Here is a 17,757-nt window from a genome sequence, read left to right as displayed (position 1 = left end):
TAACATGGCCTCATTTGTCAAGACCCATCATCTTTTCACCCACCTAAATTGCACTTAAGGGGAGGCGTTAATTTAGGTTTCCATTTCCTAGTCGGTCATTTGTTTTCCTATTCCTAGGTTTTTCCTCCACTTATAATTAAATTGTAATGTCCCCACTTCGAAATATAATTTAATAATAAATAATAATATTAAAATTAAAATACAAAAGAATAAAAATTAAAATTTAATTAAAATATAAAAGAATATAATTAACATTTGATTAAAGTTAATGAATGGTCAAAAGGTATGAAATGATAAGTTGTGACTCCCCCAAATATGAGGTATAAAAGGGAGAAGAGAACTCATTTGAAAGAGGGATAATTTGGGAATCAGAAGTGCAGATCTGATCTAAATAAGAAGAGCAGATCTGATTGTGAAATTTTGTGTCCCTTTCAAACGGCAAAAATTATGAAGAGTTGCACTCTTTCAAAGGGTGCTAATGGTGGAAAGGGTGTGTCTCTTCCCAAAGGGCATACATGATAAAGAGGTGTGACCTCTCCCTCACATTGAGAGATATAAAGGAAAGGAATCAAAAGCATCCAGTGACATCACCATGGATCAGATCAGATCAGAACTGTTATTAAGTTACAGGCAGTAACATCCTTGTCCTTGGTGGTATGCATGGGGATGTGCTTAATACGTATGCTTAATATATGAAGCCTGATAATGTTCTTATCCAGAATTTAATAGTAATATTAATATAGACTGCAATATATATGACAGTCATACTTAATTTCATATACATTCATAATACATTAGAAGTTAGTGTACTCATAGCCCATTCCTTAGTCTTTCACTAATGCTTACATAGGGATAGGGGGTTTGTGTAGGGAGAGGCAGAGTAATTCTGTCACAAGATGGGTATGTCCCAAGATGGGGTAAGGACATATATATCTGAAGCCTTGAGGGTGAGTCCAGAGATGGGCATAAACAGGTGTTCCTGAAACCTTGAGGGAGCCTACTTGTAGACAATTTCCAAGTGCCCTAGCACAGTAATTCCACCATCCTCTGCCAAGGTTAGGGAAGAATTGAGGGCAAACCCTTAAAATAATAAGTATTAATTGTATTATGAGGAATTAGATGTTTTCTAATCTCAATAACTTAATTTAAGACATAATAATGCTTAATAATTATTGGGAAACATGTAGCCTTCCGGTAGGGGGCATTACATAAGCTTGCTTAAGATTAATTAAGTGCATATTAGTGTGAGTGGGCACAAGGTGTCGGCATCTTCCATGGAAGTTACACTTGCCTATTTTAGGCTATTGTGGTGGTCTCTTCCCATTAGATTTGCCACCTCTCTCGTCTCTCATTTTCTATATATACTCACTCCTAACTAGTCTTGGTATTCCATTCTATTGCATTGTAATTGCAATTTGCAGATTTTTCTCTTGCGTTCTCCTAATGCTATTTTGTTTCTTTAGCATTTGCAGTTCTGTCTTGGAGGCTAACTTGGTGTTGTTATTTTGATCTAGTATCGTTTGCATTCACAATTTTATTTCTATTCATTTGCACTAGTTATTCTGGGTTATTCATCTTTTCAGATTCTAAGAGATGTTGACAATTTATTGAACTTCTAATTGGCTATTCGGGTTGTTTTAGCTATTTGTAAACAAAGATCAATGATAGTAAACTATCTTTTGGTCATTAATCTTAATTTAATGAGTTTATCAACTCTAAGATTATATTCTACATCTGTAACAATCTTATAATGAGTCTTGAAGGAATATGAAAATTTGAACTTTGAATACAAAATTTAAGATTAAACTTGTCATGCTTAAGAAAAAAAATAGAATGTGAACTGAAAACATAGTGAAAACTGAGATTTAGAACTATGAAATCTGCAATGAAAAATGTCTAAAAAATTTCCTTAAAATAAGAATATCTAGTACTTGCTGTTATATTTATAATATGTTGATGAAACTAGATCATGATGTGTTTTGAACTTGTAAAATAAACAATTATAAATTAAGCTAGATTAATTTTTGCATAGGCATTTATGCATAACAACAGCCATGCATGGTTCCGAAGAACAATTGAAGAGTATCGCATAATGATACTGGACAATTGTGACACCATACAGGTATGTGTGCTGCCCCTATTATTTGCAACTTTGCTGTGGACACGTGATGTTTATACCATAGGGGTGCTCTGTTGAACTAAATCATCTAGTACAGACAGATGTAAGGTAATTGTCATGATTATTGTGATCTATCCATAGCAAAAACCACATTGCATGGGTTTGAGAAAGGTAGTACAAAGGCGTAGGTTGAGATTGTAATCTCATAATGTTACTTACCTGCTCATTCCTAGGTGTACACCAATATACTAATTCTGATGACCCAAAATGTGATATGCATATTGAATTTCTAGCTGTGGCAAGTGTTATGAGAGTATTTGTGGGTTTTTAGAGATGCCTGTTTAACAACAGTGCCAGGGTTATCTGTGTAGCTGCTAGCTTATCAGTAGGTTAGATAGACCCCTTACCAATAGGACAGCAGATTCCAAAATCATAATAAAATTTAACAGGTAGCTTAACTAGAAATTGATGCTTTGTTGGCATATAATGATGCTATGTGTTGACCTACACTGCATATACATGAGACTTTGATGATGTTGACTGCATTCTTCATGTTAGATGCACTCATAGCATTTTGTTATATTGTTCATGAGATTGTACTACCTGCATAGTTTCTATTTTGATACTTGATGGTTTTCATTATTTAAAAATTGGTAAAAGCTTATTCTTGGTCGTATGGGTGGATAAGGCTTTACGACGGTCATATTCAGATGGATGGTTACAAGACTATTTATGGCATGTACCTGTTGAGGATTTTACACACCTGCAGTTCATCTCAGTATAGCTGTATTTATTCTGTTGCTGTATATTGAAATGGATCTTAGAGGTTATATGTTTTCCTAAGCTCTTCCAATAAACTACCATTGTTTCACTGGGTGCATAGGGTATGTCCACTATGGATGGGATCATCTTTCCTGCTCTCTTTCAAATCAGCACTAGATGATCACAGAATATGGGATACAAAGACTTAGATTGTTTATAAAATGCAATCTTGTATTAAGAATTCAACAACATAGTACTTGCTGAATATTGTTAGAGGATATTTCTCCATTCTGAAATTGTAATTGTCATCGTCCATTTGACCTGAATTATGAATGAAAATAGTTATCATGATATGACATTGATTAATGGTGTTTCAATACTAATTAAAGTTAGATTGTTGGATGTATGGAAAAGAATTTGAAATTTCCCTTTTTATGGAACTTTAATAATTGGAAAACCTCACATTGTCACCATTCTTTGTTGGTCAAATTAGATGGCATGATCAACACTAATTAAAAATCCAACAGAATGGTAACAACTTTACAACTGTTAGGAGCTGATCATAATCTTATTTCGAAATATGTGGACCTTGCATGATCTAATGCCCTTGGTCCATCTAACTAACTCATGAATTCAGGTTTTTCTTGCTAGCATGTTTCTGTTCTTTATGATAAATAAACTATTTAATCTGTAATGCTTTGGTCATTGTAATTGACCTTGATTGGTATCAAGATCTTTGCTCAGCCTACGTTTAAAATTTGATTATAGCTGTCAGATCCTTGGTCTCACCTCTACTTCGTAATTGTGAGAGCTTGCTCCTTTATTTAATATTAATACAATTTCAAATAATATGTACAAAAGATTGCATGACCAATCCTGCAGAAGGCAACCACAAGAAAATAAGAAAATGCATTTTCTAACCTGGAGGTGCTGTATCATGATCACAAACATAAGGTCGCAAACCATCCTGAGAAATTACAAAACATGAAAGGCAGCATTAGTAGTAGACATATGTGTAATTTTCTTATTGCTAAAAATATGTTTTAAAAACAGTGCAATTTTCTTTATTATCAGTGTATGGAATCATTACAAATTCAAATTAAATCCAAAACCAGGTTCACCAGGAACACATCCCCAACTGTTTTCTGCTGTATCTGAGAAGGGGTACATTTTGGGGACAGGGTGCAGGGACAGAGCATCCCTGTGCTATCCCCTTTTTCTGTACTTTCTGGGAATGTCCCAGGGTGGTCCCTCTACAAGGAAGATATCTCCTGGGAACATCCCAAAGTGCGGGACCCCAGGGGTATGCCCAGGTGTCCCCAACATCCCAAGAATGTCACCCACAGACAGTCATCTTTAAACATGCTGAAAAAAAACACTTTTTTTTTTTTTTAAACTCCTAGACAATTGTGGGGCCCCCACAAGGCCTCCCAACATACAAAAATTTGAGGTTGCCCAGCCAAGCAGAGATTATGCAGACAAATAGAGAATGCCATGCACAGCAAAGAAAAAAAATTGTGCCGACAAATAAAGAATGTCTGTCTTGCACAACAAAGGAAAGAGGTGCCAGGTGTGACAAGTAAACTTCGTGCGCAGCCAAAGGAATGACTTGCATGTCAAAAAGATACTTGCACAGCAAAGCATCCTCTTGCACAGCCACTAGAAACCCCTGCACAGCAACTAAGGTCCCTTGTGCAGCAACATGAAACCCTTGCACAGCAATAGGAAACTCTTATACAGCAACTAAGATCTCTTGCACGGCAACAGTAAACCCTTGTACAACAGCAGGAATGTATGATTCAACAATCGGCAATGTTTAGTTAGAAATTACAGTTATGATTTACCACTTAGCATTGATCAATTGTAATATTGTGTTCTCAATTCTGTATTTATTGTTTAATTTTGCACATTTTGTGTAATGGTGTGTATATATAGCCATCCCAACACCATCCACAAAATTTTGGAATTTTGCCAATCCTGGAAATTCAGAGAAACACTTATCCAGAATAAAACTATTAACTTAATAATACTACAAAAGTTGGAAAAGTAAAAACATATCCACAATTTATAGAATTTAAGCTATGCTGGGATATTTTTCCATTGATGGTGAAAAGCTGAATCAAGATTTTGTAGGCCTTCCTTTGCATGCATCTGTATGCTCTGTCATATCACTTGTGCTCAAATCTTTTATATCAGCTTATTGCACATGTGTGTTGCCCATTTGCTACTAACCTACAACACCTCATTTGGCATCCAAATGATTTCCATTTCGTTTGAAAAGTAAGATCTCTTTTGACTTTGCTCACTCTTTTGACTAAAGCCAACAAAATCTAAACATAAATTTATGAATAAAAAAGAAAACAACAGAATTTTTTTGTTGAAACTTACCTGATTGGAAAGGGTGAAACAAGATGAGAAAAAACCCAACAAGGAAATACTTTCAAATATTCAATTCTTCTACCATCTCTATTTGGCTATTTAATTCAAATGTCTCTATGGAACTGTTCAAGAATAAATCTACAAACTTTATATGCCACAAATCCAACAACATTTGAAACATATAAATAGAAATGCATACACCATATCAGGGGGCAACAAAATGAGAAAATGCAAAATGCAACGTGTTTATGAAGACATGGGAGTGATTGAAAGATAGAAACTATGAAGCTTGTGAGTCATGATTAATGTCACTTTAGATTATAAAGAAAAATACGAAGTATACTTTAGGTTCTGGCTTAGCCAGTATGTACCAAAACTTATGTTCCCCCATATTCAAGTACCAAAACATTGCAGCAAAAATGTAGTCATCAAAGTCCCAAACTGCAAATCCTTCAAAACTATGATTTCAATTTCCCAAGGGTGGGATCCAATAGAAGAGACGGCTGCCCTAAATTTTACACCACATTTGATTTCATTAAATCTCGTTACTCTTGAGCATGGTATTGAAACTCTCAATATTCACAAAACTCACAAGCCCAAATGGCAAGTTACCCAATGAATCAAAGTGAATTGACTATTCGAGCATTAAAGAAACTCTTCCAAATTTTCACAACCCTCCAAGTTTTAATAATTCAATCTAGTTATGGGCATGAGGTTTTCAAATTCCATGTGAATAAGTGAGACATTTCTAGGAATAAATTTTGTGAGTTTAATTGGCATCAACATTTCAAATCACCCTCTATGGTCCATCATCAAGATGAGAACGAGAGAATGTTGATGCAAACCAAACTCATAATTTCTTACCAGAAACATCTTTCTTAAGTCGATCCAAGTTATTCCAAGACTTTTGAGATTCCATAAAATGCATGGGTTAGTAAATGAGACTCAAACCACACTAAAAATAGACCAAAAACCCCTTCCTTGCAGATGAATAATCTGATCTGATTTGAAATAGTCAAGTTCTTTACCAAGTTTTCAAAGGCTTATTTTGCAATGTCCAAGTCCATTAGGCATCATAGTTAACAAATGCACAACAATGGAACCTTGTTACACATTTTAAAACACAAAAAACAGTTCTAAGGACCTTTCATGGTGCATTATGTAGCTAAAACATGTGGCAATGAAATCTTATTTTGGCTACTTCGTTGGCTGTTTATGCAAGCATCCAAGGTTTGGGTGGGTTCTACCTTTTATAAAACTCAAACTTAGTAAGTTTTTATATGGGCTACAATGAGTGTAGTATGACAGTTATGATACAAAATTCGTTAGGCTATTTCATCTGACAATACAAAGTGGAGTAGAATGAAAATGTTTGAAGTCAATGCTAGAATATAATGTGTACAAAGAGGTAAAAAGATATGTGGATTTATAATTAGGAAAGGTTTTGAGCTTGATTTTACATATTTACATATGTATGTAAGCATGTGTGTGTATCATTATAAAGGACAATTAGATTGCTTTATTTAATTCAACTTGTGCAAAGTGCTGTTGTTGTGGATAAAGTTAACACCTTACAGTAAAATAAAATATATTCAAAGGAATGAAGAGATTCTTTAATATAGAAAAAATAGAGCGAACGAGACCAATAAAACGAACTACTAATTACAAGGAAGGATGTTTCCAAAGGCCTCCTCAGCCAAACTGATCCTATGTATCTAAGTCACAGAGTTCACCAAATTTCAGCCATGAAGTTCAAAATTCAACAGACTTCAAAACATTACCAAAAAAATCATTGAAATTAGCTGAATATTCATACAAATAAAGAGTGTTATCTTTTTATGAAAAAAAAATTCACATTTTTTCCTGTGTATCTTGCTTGGGCCTGCACAAAGCATTTGCTAGTGCCATTCAATCCCCTCCCTCTCTTCTTGGACGGTAGGTTTCAATGGATACTGCATGATCTGCTCCCATCTCCTTCTCTCACTTTCTCCTCTTTTGCTTCAACACTAATGCCTCCTTCACCCTCAATAACACTTAGGCCCTCGAATTTATTACTATTAATATGTTCTTAATAAATTTATTGTATTATGTTTTATATACTTTTAATATTATTTATTTATATTGTTTTATTTATATATATTAGTTATTATTTTGTTAATAGAAAAATAGATAAATTAAATCTATATTCATAATGTATAAATATATAATATAATACATTTAATATATATAATATTTTTAATATTATGAACCAGTGAGATCACAAGGAGAACCTCATCTCTGAATCGAGAGCCAAGGCATCCTCTTTGAAGCATCCTACACAGCCTGAGAGCACAGCTGTCAATTTCCTAGCCAACGAACAGAGAGCAATCGACCAGCGAGCATCGGGGGGACCAAGAGCACGCTCCAAATTTATCAATCACTCCTCGGCATGCACCAACAGCGAACTACCTATCCGGCCAAAGCAAACCTTTGTTTGTCTGCCAAGTCAGCAGACCGGTGCAGTGACGGACAATGTGGAACAGCGGGGGCGGAGGGGGGCCAAGCCCCGTGCATCGAACTCACGACCTCCATTGAGGGAGGCTCGCAGCAGTACCGCTGCGCTATGGGGTGAACCCCTATAATATATTATTTTTTATTTCTCTATATATTATTTATTTAAATGATAAAAATATATGAATAAATGGAAGAATTTCAATCTGTTATTAACTACACATTTGTAATTCGCAATGATGGCATTGGCAAATGCAATACATATCGAAGGTAAATGAAAGGATAGGCTTTCATTTAAGAAAAGGCCCATCCTTGGCTATAACGAACCATGTTGTTACCAAGTTTGCCAGTTTTTGTGCTTTGAATGTGCTTGCTTCAGATCTGTAGTGAATGCAAGACTATAAATGTGAAGGATTAAAATGATTCAAAGGAACCTCATGGGCAAGGAAAGATGATGTAAATTGGTAGCAAAGAACATTGCAAACTATTTGGATAGGAAAGTTACAAACCCTGAGCTATGTATATAGCTTTTACAAATACTGAGTATAGTGAAAGGCATGGACAGGAAGTCACGTGTTGGAATTCGAGTGCATATGGGCTCATTGCCTTTGGACCCATTTTAATCCATAGGCAAGAAAAGCGTCTTTGTCATCGCACAAGCACTCCACTATACGTCCATGTTGTTCATGGCAAATGTGATTTCCATGCTTCATAAAGATATCAATAGCATCATTGAACAAGCTAAGGCTTTGCATGATTGCTATTTGGACCACTTTCACAAACTAATGGATGAACAAGAAAGGCTTGTCAAAAGTATACAAGAAATTCCAAGGGTTTGACTGTCAATCTGTCTAAGGATGTTATAATTGAACGGAAGAATTGTTGTGACTCCTCAAAAGAACAATTTGTAAAGGCAATCAATAATGTGTAAATATGGTGCTTAATAGTCTATGTAGACAATCATGGGGTACCTACGTGACTTACCCTTTGATTGTCAATACTCATTCCTCTTATTTAAGCTAAGAGTAAGGAATATAGACTTTTAATGTGCTCGAATATGTATATAGTAATAACAATATCCAGGAAGTTTTTTAGATGATAAAATCAAAAACGATTAAAAAAAATGAACTGTATATAGTGAGCAATATGTAACCAGAATACCACACGTAATCTTTTAATTGTGACCCCTAGGTAACTAATCCAAGTTATTTAGAAAATTTATATGGGAGTGAGGAGATTTAAATATAACACATGTATTGTATTTACATATGTTCTTGCTATTGCTAATCTATGACCTATAAATCAACTTTGCCTTATAAACAGCACTGAGACTAATCACTTCAAACCCTAGACAGTTAGGTTTTCCAATGAAACTAAACCCTGACTTAGCACTAGTTCCCTTTCTAAAAATAATAAAGCCAAAGCTTTTGAAATTCCGGTTTATGAAAAACCCTTCCACTTGACTTACTTCAACCTAATGCACGAGGTCAAAACCTGAGAAGTATAATTTTGGATAAAATGAAGCGAAAAAGATTGTCTAGTTTCTACAAGGTAGGTTTCATTCGTTAGCCTGACACCGAATAACACAAGCCCTTCCTGCATATATCTAGGTTAAAGTAATATCAACTACAGATGGCATCAAAGCTGATGGCATTTGACAACAGATTAAATTAAAAAATTAAGCAAAAGCAGCATCGTAAACCAAAATTCAATGGTAAAAATCCAAAGAAGATATTTAAATTTTAAGAAAAAGCAAGAAGCCCCGGTACACTGTGAATTCGTAATTATGCTTAGAAAAACCCAATTTCTATTAAAATGGGCTCCAATTCGCTTGATTAAAAATTTATTGAACAAACTGCTTGAATGCTTCACTATTTTTAAAAAACAATAAATTTAATAAAAAAAAATGGCTTACAGGATTGGAAGGAGTGAAAGGGGCTGAAAAACATCCCCGAGAAGGAAGAGCTTTCAAATGCTGTTGTTCCACTGCCATGCTTTTATCTCCTCGACCAATTGAATTTAGTCTCTAGATAAAACAACTGCGAAAAGACATCATATAGGATGTAAGAACATCGATCAAAATGGAAAGAAAAAACATGGCGCGTACAGCGCGTGTTTGGGGCAAAATAACAAGGGAAATGTGATGTACTCGACACAGTAATTCGTGTTCGCGATTTGAAAATTAATTATTGCAGTAGATGTTTCCCTCATTCAACGGTGATTTATTTAATACATAAATATGTTGTGGCTAAAAGATAAAATATTTAAATTAAAAAGGTATATTGGAGCAAAAAGTATCAACAATCCTCACAACAATTCATACATATATACCACTCTGCAACTTTCTCGCCCCTAATACATTTTTGAATTTTGAAATCCCCCGCATGATTGTTGTCCTTGGGGAGGATCCTTCCTCCCTACAACCAGACCCCCTCCCAATATTGTTGTCGGTTCACATGCCTCTCATGAGGCCCCCGTGTCTGCTTCCGAGACCCCACTGCCTGCGGGTAATTCGGAAAAGATTGACAAGAACGAAGATTCTTGTGGTTCAATCCCTTCTATACTGACGGAATCTGCTCTTGGTCAGAAGGATGTTGACAAAAGAAAGGATAACCTTGAATCTGGTAATAAGAAATCTCCTTCTATCGTGTCGGAAAATGTTGTCGGTCAAAAGGATGCGGAAGAAGGTAAAAAAGAGACTAAATCCAACTAGAAAGGTGCCCTTGTTGGTTGTACAAATACGACCTTGGAGACGGATTTGGCTAACTTTATCCAAATTGAGGAGGGGACGGAGATTAGGCTACCTGATAATCTCATAGATAAAATTGCTTCATCCTTGCATCTGGCGCTTGTTGGAAGATTTTTCTCCTTCAAACCGTCTATCGACATGGTTAGGCGATGGGCTGCGGCAAGATGGAAGTTAAAGGGAAGTGTTGACATCTCTGTTATGACAGGAGGTCTCTTCCTTTTCAAGTTTACTGCTAATGAGGACTTGATCTTTGTCCTTTCAGGCTCTTGGGCCTATGGAAAGCATGTTCTAACTCTCTCCAAATGGAAACCTAGGTTTGACCCCTCTGCTGAACTCAACTGTATGGCACCAATTTGGGTCAGGCTTCCTAGCCTCCCACTGGAATTTTGGGACGAGCAGATCTTCCGCTGTATCGGGGATTCCTTTGGCAGCTATGTCACTGCTGATTTTGTCACCCTTGCTAAATCCAGGTTAGTTTTTGCTCATTTTTGTGTTAATGTTGCTATTAACAAAGTGTTGCCCAACTTTGTGTCCCTCAAATCAAAATGGGGAAAATGGTCTTAGTCCCTTGTCTATGAAAATGCTACTCTTTACTATAAAAAAATGCACTAAGCAAGGACACACTATTGTGGACTGTAATCCCCGACTGCTTGTGAACCCAAGCTTAAGGAGAAAATTATTGTTAATGATGATCCTATTAGCCCAAGTGGTCCCTCATCCTCAGCCCCTAAAGGACTGACTGGCCTCGATGGGGTGACTGAAGACTGATGTAGAGCCCTACCCACACACCTAAGAACAAGCCCAAACAAGGTTAGGCTTATGACCCCCAAATGATCACAAGGGTCCTACAAGGAAGGACTCCACACCTTAGATGAGACTACTCATAAGTTCACTAGGCTTGGGCCTACTCAAGATGAGTAGATGCCTCAATACCTACCCTACACCATCCTATGACACCTTGCTCCTAAGGGGTTAGGATTTGGTTCATTTATGGCCATTAGAAACTGGTCCAAGCATTGGTTTTGGGATTAGACCCCAATTCCTTATACCTCCTTTAGAAACCTACCCCTTAGGCTTGTAGCCCTATTTGGCGATAAAATGGATCTTAACTCCAAAATTTTCCTCACACCCATACAAATAAATTACCATTTCAAACACCCTTTTGGAATTTGTATTGATCCCCAAAATGGTTTGACCAGGTCTGCAATTACAAGGTCTGATCCCTTTAGAGGCCAAGAGACCTAATAGGGGCAATTAGGCCTATTTTTCAAAGCAACTACCAATCACTGAATCCAAATTGGAAAACCAACTCTATGGGCATGTGGGGGATGATGAGTAACCTATAATTCCAGGTTTACACACCTGAAATCCACCACTATGACATTTTATGATGACTGTCCTAAATCTTGTCCTAGGTAGTCACATGGAGATGCCTTCCTAATTTTGCTCCTTTCTCCACACAACCAAGTTTCCCCTGCAACAAACCATGAAAATATATAAATTATAGAGGCTTATCTTGTATCCCTCCAAAGGAAGAGTCTTCTAATGTACTAGAATGCAAGATAAGGCCATGTTTGTCCAAAACCCTCTCCAAACCCTCAAATTCTGGGTTGCGGTAAGAAGAATGGGGCATTCTCACTACTCCATAACAATTAGGACCTTAGGCCACCACCAAAACAAAGATATTTCACCCCTCTATCTACTCCATGGATGGTGTGATTCAAATCAATCCGTACAAGTACGTACAACTCATGTAAACTCATAATTTCTGGGAAAACTACATTATTTTGTATTTTATTGCTTCACAAACTCCAATTACAATAATAGAAACCTTGGGAATCATGTCCAAAAGTCTTATAAAACTCTCCAACGGTTTCCCACCAAATTTGGAGTAGGTTAGAGCCATTGAAAGGCTTCCCCCAACCGTATTTCAAAAAGTTGCATTTTTGCACTCAAAAGTTGCAATTTTGCAATTTTGCACAAAATGTTGTCATACTTGCTAAGGTTGAAATCCACACACATGGATCAACCAAACACTCCTAAAGCATTTCTAAAACCTATCAAACACAAAACTAAACCATCTACCACCCCTATTGACCACATTGTCCCAAGTGACTTATCAAATTGCCTAATTGGTGACATGAGCTTACATGGTGGGGTTTATTGCACACATGAAACACAAGACACACTAAGAAACTCTAATGATCCTAGTTTTCATCCTCAGGGTCATTATTTGAGTTTTTATGAGATGCCTCTACACCAAAGACTATCCCCACACAGATAAGATCCTTGATATAATCAAAACTCCTATTGATTATGTGAAGAAAATGAAACCAGTTGAGACTCTTGAAGATGGGGAAATCCCCCCGGTGATTAGTCTACATTTTTTCCCTAATCCTTCTACCTCCCCCTCGATTGATAAGGATGATTCTCACCATACCCCTCATCACAATGGTGAAGCCAGCCCCATGCTTCACCAAAACCCCCAGAAAACATGTGATGAGAAAGCTACTCTGGGGAGACTAAATCAACCAAGTTTCACATCTCCACCCCAATCCCTTAGCAACTCGGTAACCTTGGAGGACTTTCCCAAGTCATTTCTATTGACCTCTAATGTGAATACCTCCCCCCCCCTGTATTTCTATTGTCGATAATGAGGAATGACTAACACAAAAGAAAAAAAATAGGACTAAGAAGGCGGATGTGGGCACCGACAGCAAAGTTGGAAGACCAACTGAGAGAGTGTTGAGGCAAAAAGCTATGGCAAGGGCTATTGCAAGGGGGAGACATATGACCCTTGCTTGAAATAAAAAATCTACGAAATGAATTTCCTCTCCTGGAACATAAGGGGACTCAACAACCCCCAAAAGCAATTTCCTATAAAGCAATATATCTTAGATATGAAGATTGATATTTGTTTACTGCAAGAAGTCAAAATGACCAACAAAATTTTTGCAATGACTATTGGCAAACTTTGGTCGAGTGTTGCATTTCTGTATGTGGAGGATTTGGGGGCATCTGGTGGAATTGCTACCCTTTGGAACACCTGCAAGCTCCAAGGTACTTTACATGTGAGCTCACAAAACTATTTGGTAGTGACATTCCAACTTGATGAACTCTGTTGGCACCTGTTCTATACATATGCCTCCAATTCTAAGATAGGAAGGTGTTTGGTTTGGGAGGAAATTGTTGATTGCATCCTTGAGGATTAGAATACTCACTACATGTTGGCAGGCAACTTCAACACCCCTCTCTACCCTTCTGAGAAATGTGGTGGTCTTATGGATTTTTCTGATAGTATGGGGGATCTGGCCAATCTTATAAATGTTACTAGTTTTTTTTAATTAGATCTTCGGGGCGTCCCTTTCACCTGGTCTAATAATAGGAAAGGGAACCACCTAATCCAAGTCAAACTGGATAGATTTTTAGTCTCTACTAAATGGGATATTGGTCACAACTCCTCTCTAAGGACCCTCCTAAGGACTACCTCTGATCATATCCCTCTCCTCCTCCACTGGGCCGATAGACCCCCCTTGGGACCCTCTCCTTTTCAATATGAGATTATGTGGGCCTCCCACCCGAATTCTAGAGAACTGGTCAGGAGGTGGTGGGCCTCTCTTGTCTAAGGGACTACTATGTTCAGGATATCTGAGAATCTAAACCTCATTCGATGGGAAGTGAAAGGCTGGAATAAAGCAACTTTTGGTGACAATTTCAAGAAGAAGAAGGATCTGTGCACCAGATTGGAGAAAATTCAAAGCATTGTGGCTTTCGGTGATCCTCCTTACTCCCTCCTTCACGAGGAAGAGGACTGTGAAAATAAATGGAAGGACATTATATCTAAGGAGGAGATCTATTGGAAATAAAGATCTAGAATCCAATGGCTGAAGGAGGGAGACAAGAACTTTGCCTTCTTCCACCGCTCAACTAGTATTCACAAAAAGAGAAACACGCTCAAAAGTCTAAAGGATAACAATGGTCAGGAGATCACGGCTGGAGCCTGTAAAGCGAAAAAAATCGAACCCTAGTTGTTCTCCCCCCCAACTCCAAGGAGAGAGAAGGGAGGTCACCAGGGTTGATGGTTTTCACTTAGGAGAGACTTTACATTCAAAAGAGGGGCTGAAACCCACAAGATCCAATCCCACACAATGCAAGACTGGATTCTAAATGAGTTTCAAGGGTTAAGACATCAAGGATACCCTCTTTTGTAAATAATGTAGATAGAATGATTGAACTAGGAATGCATGTAAAGTAAGAAAGATTTGCTTATAGACGGAGATAGGGACACAGGATGAAGCCACGGACCTGAAATTAGCAGTAAAATGTCGAGACGATGTTCTTCTGCAAATTTGAGCGAAAGTTGTCAGGACGATGGTGCCCGGAGTGCACACGGTCCTCTGAAAAATTCGCGAAACGAAGGGGGATCTGTTCGTCTCTGCACAAGGATTCCAGATCTTCAATTACAGCCGCGTACCTGCAACCTACACACAGAAAAGACAGGACGATTGGGGGGTTAGGGATTAGGGGTTTGCCTTTAGGTCAAACCCCGGTTTTGGAGTTAACCAAGAAATGAGAATGCTGTAAATGTAAATGTTTGTAATGTAAACAAGTATTGATACCTTGTTGTAAGAATGTTTGTATTCTTACATGGGAAGGTGTAATGTATGTTGTATGTTGTATGTGATCTCCTCTTCAATGGTTGAATCCTTGTCTTGAATACAACACCTAGCCTTGAATGGAGACTTAGAATGCTCAATTGCTTGAAGGAATGCTTGAATTCTTGAATGTTTGAATGTTTGAATATCGCTTCCGCCTCTTGCACATATGTTTTTTTCTCTTCCTTTTTGGAAGAGGAAATGTAGTTTATATACTTGTCAATTAGGGTTGAGAGACTGATTTTCCTGACCTTAGGCCGACCTAGAAACAATATTTTCCAATTTGCAAACTTCAAGACCCGATGCCCAACAAGAGACCGGGCCCAAAATAGGGCCAGGGACCAGGGCGCTGGGTGCCATGGTCCCACCTCTCGGGATAGCAGGGTGCAAGGAGGGATCAAGCCAAGGTGCAAAAAGATGCAGTTTTTGGTGTCGTAAACAGGTTTCGGGGTCTCCATTCAGGTTCAACGTTGCGCCGCCATCGTGAAGACCCAAATGCAGTTGAAAGTGCAAGTGTCGCAATTTTAGGACGCTACATTTAGCCCCCACTTTAGCGAGAGTATAAGCGTACGCCCATACTTCCAGTAAAGTACAAGGAAACAACATTGAAAGACTTTTACCACGTCAAGGAGGCAAGATACCCCAAGCCCCCAGTGGACTAAGGATCTTACGACTTCGATTGACAAAGTAAAAGGGAAGATCACGAGGGAGAACCATGACTGTTAGTAGTAAGGTTCCCTCACTATGAGTCATGCAAGAAAGATATCAAAAATTTTCAAGGCAAAGCTAAATTTGTCAAGAAATTTTCAAGTATCTTGGAGAGATATGAACGGGGTGTATGCCCCCCTACGTTAAAGTGATCGCACACGCCTCATCGGGGGTGATTGCTTTAAGGTAGTGATACATATAAGAAATGAGAAGGGAAAGGAGCACGTTATCACAAGGATTTAGTCCCCAAGTGTGAGATAAGCCCAAGGATAATAGACACAAAACACAAAGCACGAGGTGACTTCGCTTTCCTTGGGGTCAGTATGTTGTATGATAATTCATGTATATCATATGTATGTATGCACAATTGTTCTTCATTCCCCAATCAAGGAAGGTCACCTAGAAGAAGGGAACACATGTGTCTTTTGAGTCAACATGAGAGAGACCAAAAGAGATCTCAATGCTTTGCATCGTCCTTAAGTAGACAACACTGAGGACAACAAATAGAAGAATGAGAATAACACATAGAAGAAGTAACAAAAGATATCAAGAGAGGAGGAGAGAGTCTGCTATGCTAATGTTACTAGTCTAGCACGTCATCTACCCCCCGATCTTGCTGATCAATATTTCGGGAAGGCAGGAAACACGCTAGAGGAGGAACATCCAACACAGCAGATGGAGCTATCACAAGATCCAAACAAGGGCTATGTTCATGTTCCAAACCATGTTGTTCTTGTCTAGGAGCTAGGATAAGTGCTATAGAAAATTCGTTAGATAAATTGTTATCAACATCAACATATTCATATTCACTATCAGAATGAACAGAAGTAACATTTTCATCTATATCATCATCAAGATTTATAAAAATAGGATCTTTAACTCGCACAAGATGAAGACCATCATGCACCTTATGTTTAGGAGATTTTGGCTCAATTTTCGGTTGAGGAGAAAATGGAATAATACTAGCTGAAGGTGTTTTGGGGGATTGCAAAGTTTGAGAAGCAGTTGCCTGAGCTCTAAGATGACGCTTTCGTCGGCTTTCACGTGCAGAACGATTTCGTCTAGTCTTAGTAGGAAGTTGAGAAGATTGAGGAGGAGGAATGTTCTCATCCTTATTACTTGGGTGTTTAGGTTGTAGTCTCTTAGGTTGAATAATAGGAGAAGAGGAAGGTCTCTTCTCTCCATAAGAGGAAGGAGAAGGAACTATTCCATATAAAGGAGGAATATTTGGTTTAGGAAGGAGACCAAGCCCATCATGACGAGGAGGTATAGGTCTACTTTTAGGAAGTTTATTAGTCATAGGCATAGTCACATTCATAGGGATGGGTTGGGAATCTTCTTGAGGAAAGACATTAGTTTTATCTTTCAAAGGGAGAACTTCCTTCTCAAGAATGATAGGAATATCTAGTTTGGGTGTTCTAGGTTCACTTAGAGATAGGATCATATCTTTTTTCCACTTTTGATAAGATTTGAAAAGATGATCACTCCGCGGTGGAAGAGATTGTAATTGTTTAGGCCAAAAATAATCAATAGGAACGCTAGAAATTCTTTCAGCTAGTTTAAAGAGAGTATGATTGACAGTAACAACTTCACCATTATGGGGAAATTTCAAACACTTGTGAATAGGAGAAGCAATAGCTTTCATGGAAGATAGCCAAGGATAGCCTAGCTTCACACGAAATTGTTCGGACGATGGAATAATAGCAAAGTCCACATCAAGGGATTTGTTATGGACCTCAATAGGTAATGTAATAGAACCAATTGCAGGAGAAGAAAATGCATCAAATAGTTTCACAACCACATTTGTTTCGTCATAGATCACTTGATTCAATTGCAAAGTAAAAAGAAATTCTTCAGTAATGACATTAACCATACAAGAAGGATCAATAAGCACT

General features: G+C 37.7%; 1 protein-coding gene across 4 annotated transcripts in view; it reads right to left on the bottom strand.

Annotated features, from left to right (window-relative positions):
- Positions 1-9,987, bottom strand: part of LOC131066365 (uncharacterized) — a 74,855-nt gene extending 64,868 nt beyond the window's left edge. For 2 of the 4 annotated variants that reach the window (XM_058001110.2, XM_058001111.2), the window contains exons 1-2: positions 9,666-9,893; positions 3,803-3,848 (exon numbers count right to left, since the gene is read on the bottom strand). In XM_058001110.2, the coding sequence (XP_057857093.1) occupies positions 3,803-3,848; positions 9,666-9,743 (124 nt within the window). In that variant the 5' untranslated portion in view covers positions 9,744-9,893. Of the gene's footprint in view, positions 1-3,802; positions 3,849-9,665 lie in introns of all 4 variants that reach the window. The other 2 variants (XM_058001108.2, XM_058001109.1) reach the window with 2 other exon arrangements.
- Between the last annotated feature and the right edge of the window lie 7,770 nt (positions 9,988-17,757).

The sequence above is a fragment of the Cryptomeria japonica genome, chromosome 3 (assembly GCF_030272615.1).
Source record: "Cryptomeria japonica chromosome 3, Sugi_1.0, whole genome shotgun sequence".
In the NCBI taxonomy this organism is placed as follows: Eukaryota; Viridiplantae; Streptophyta; class Pinopsida; order Cupressales; family Cupressaceae; genus Cryptomeria; species Cryptomeria japonica.
The sequence above is the reverse complement of the archived record's forward strand: the minus strand, read 5'-3'. Positions and strand labels throughout refer to the sequence as shown.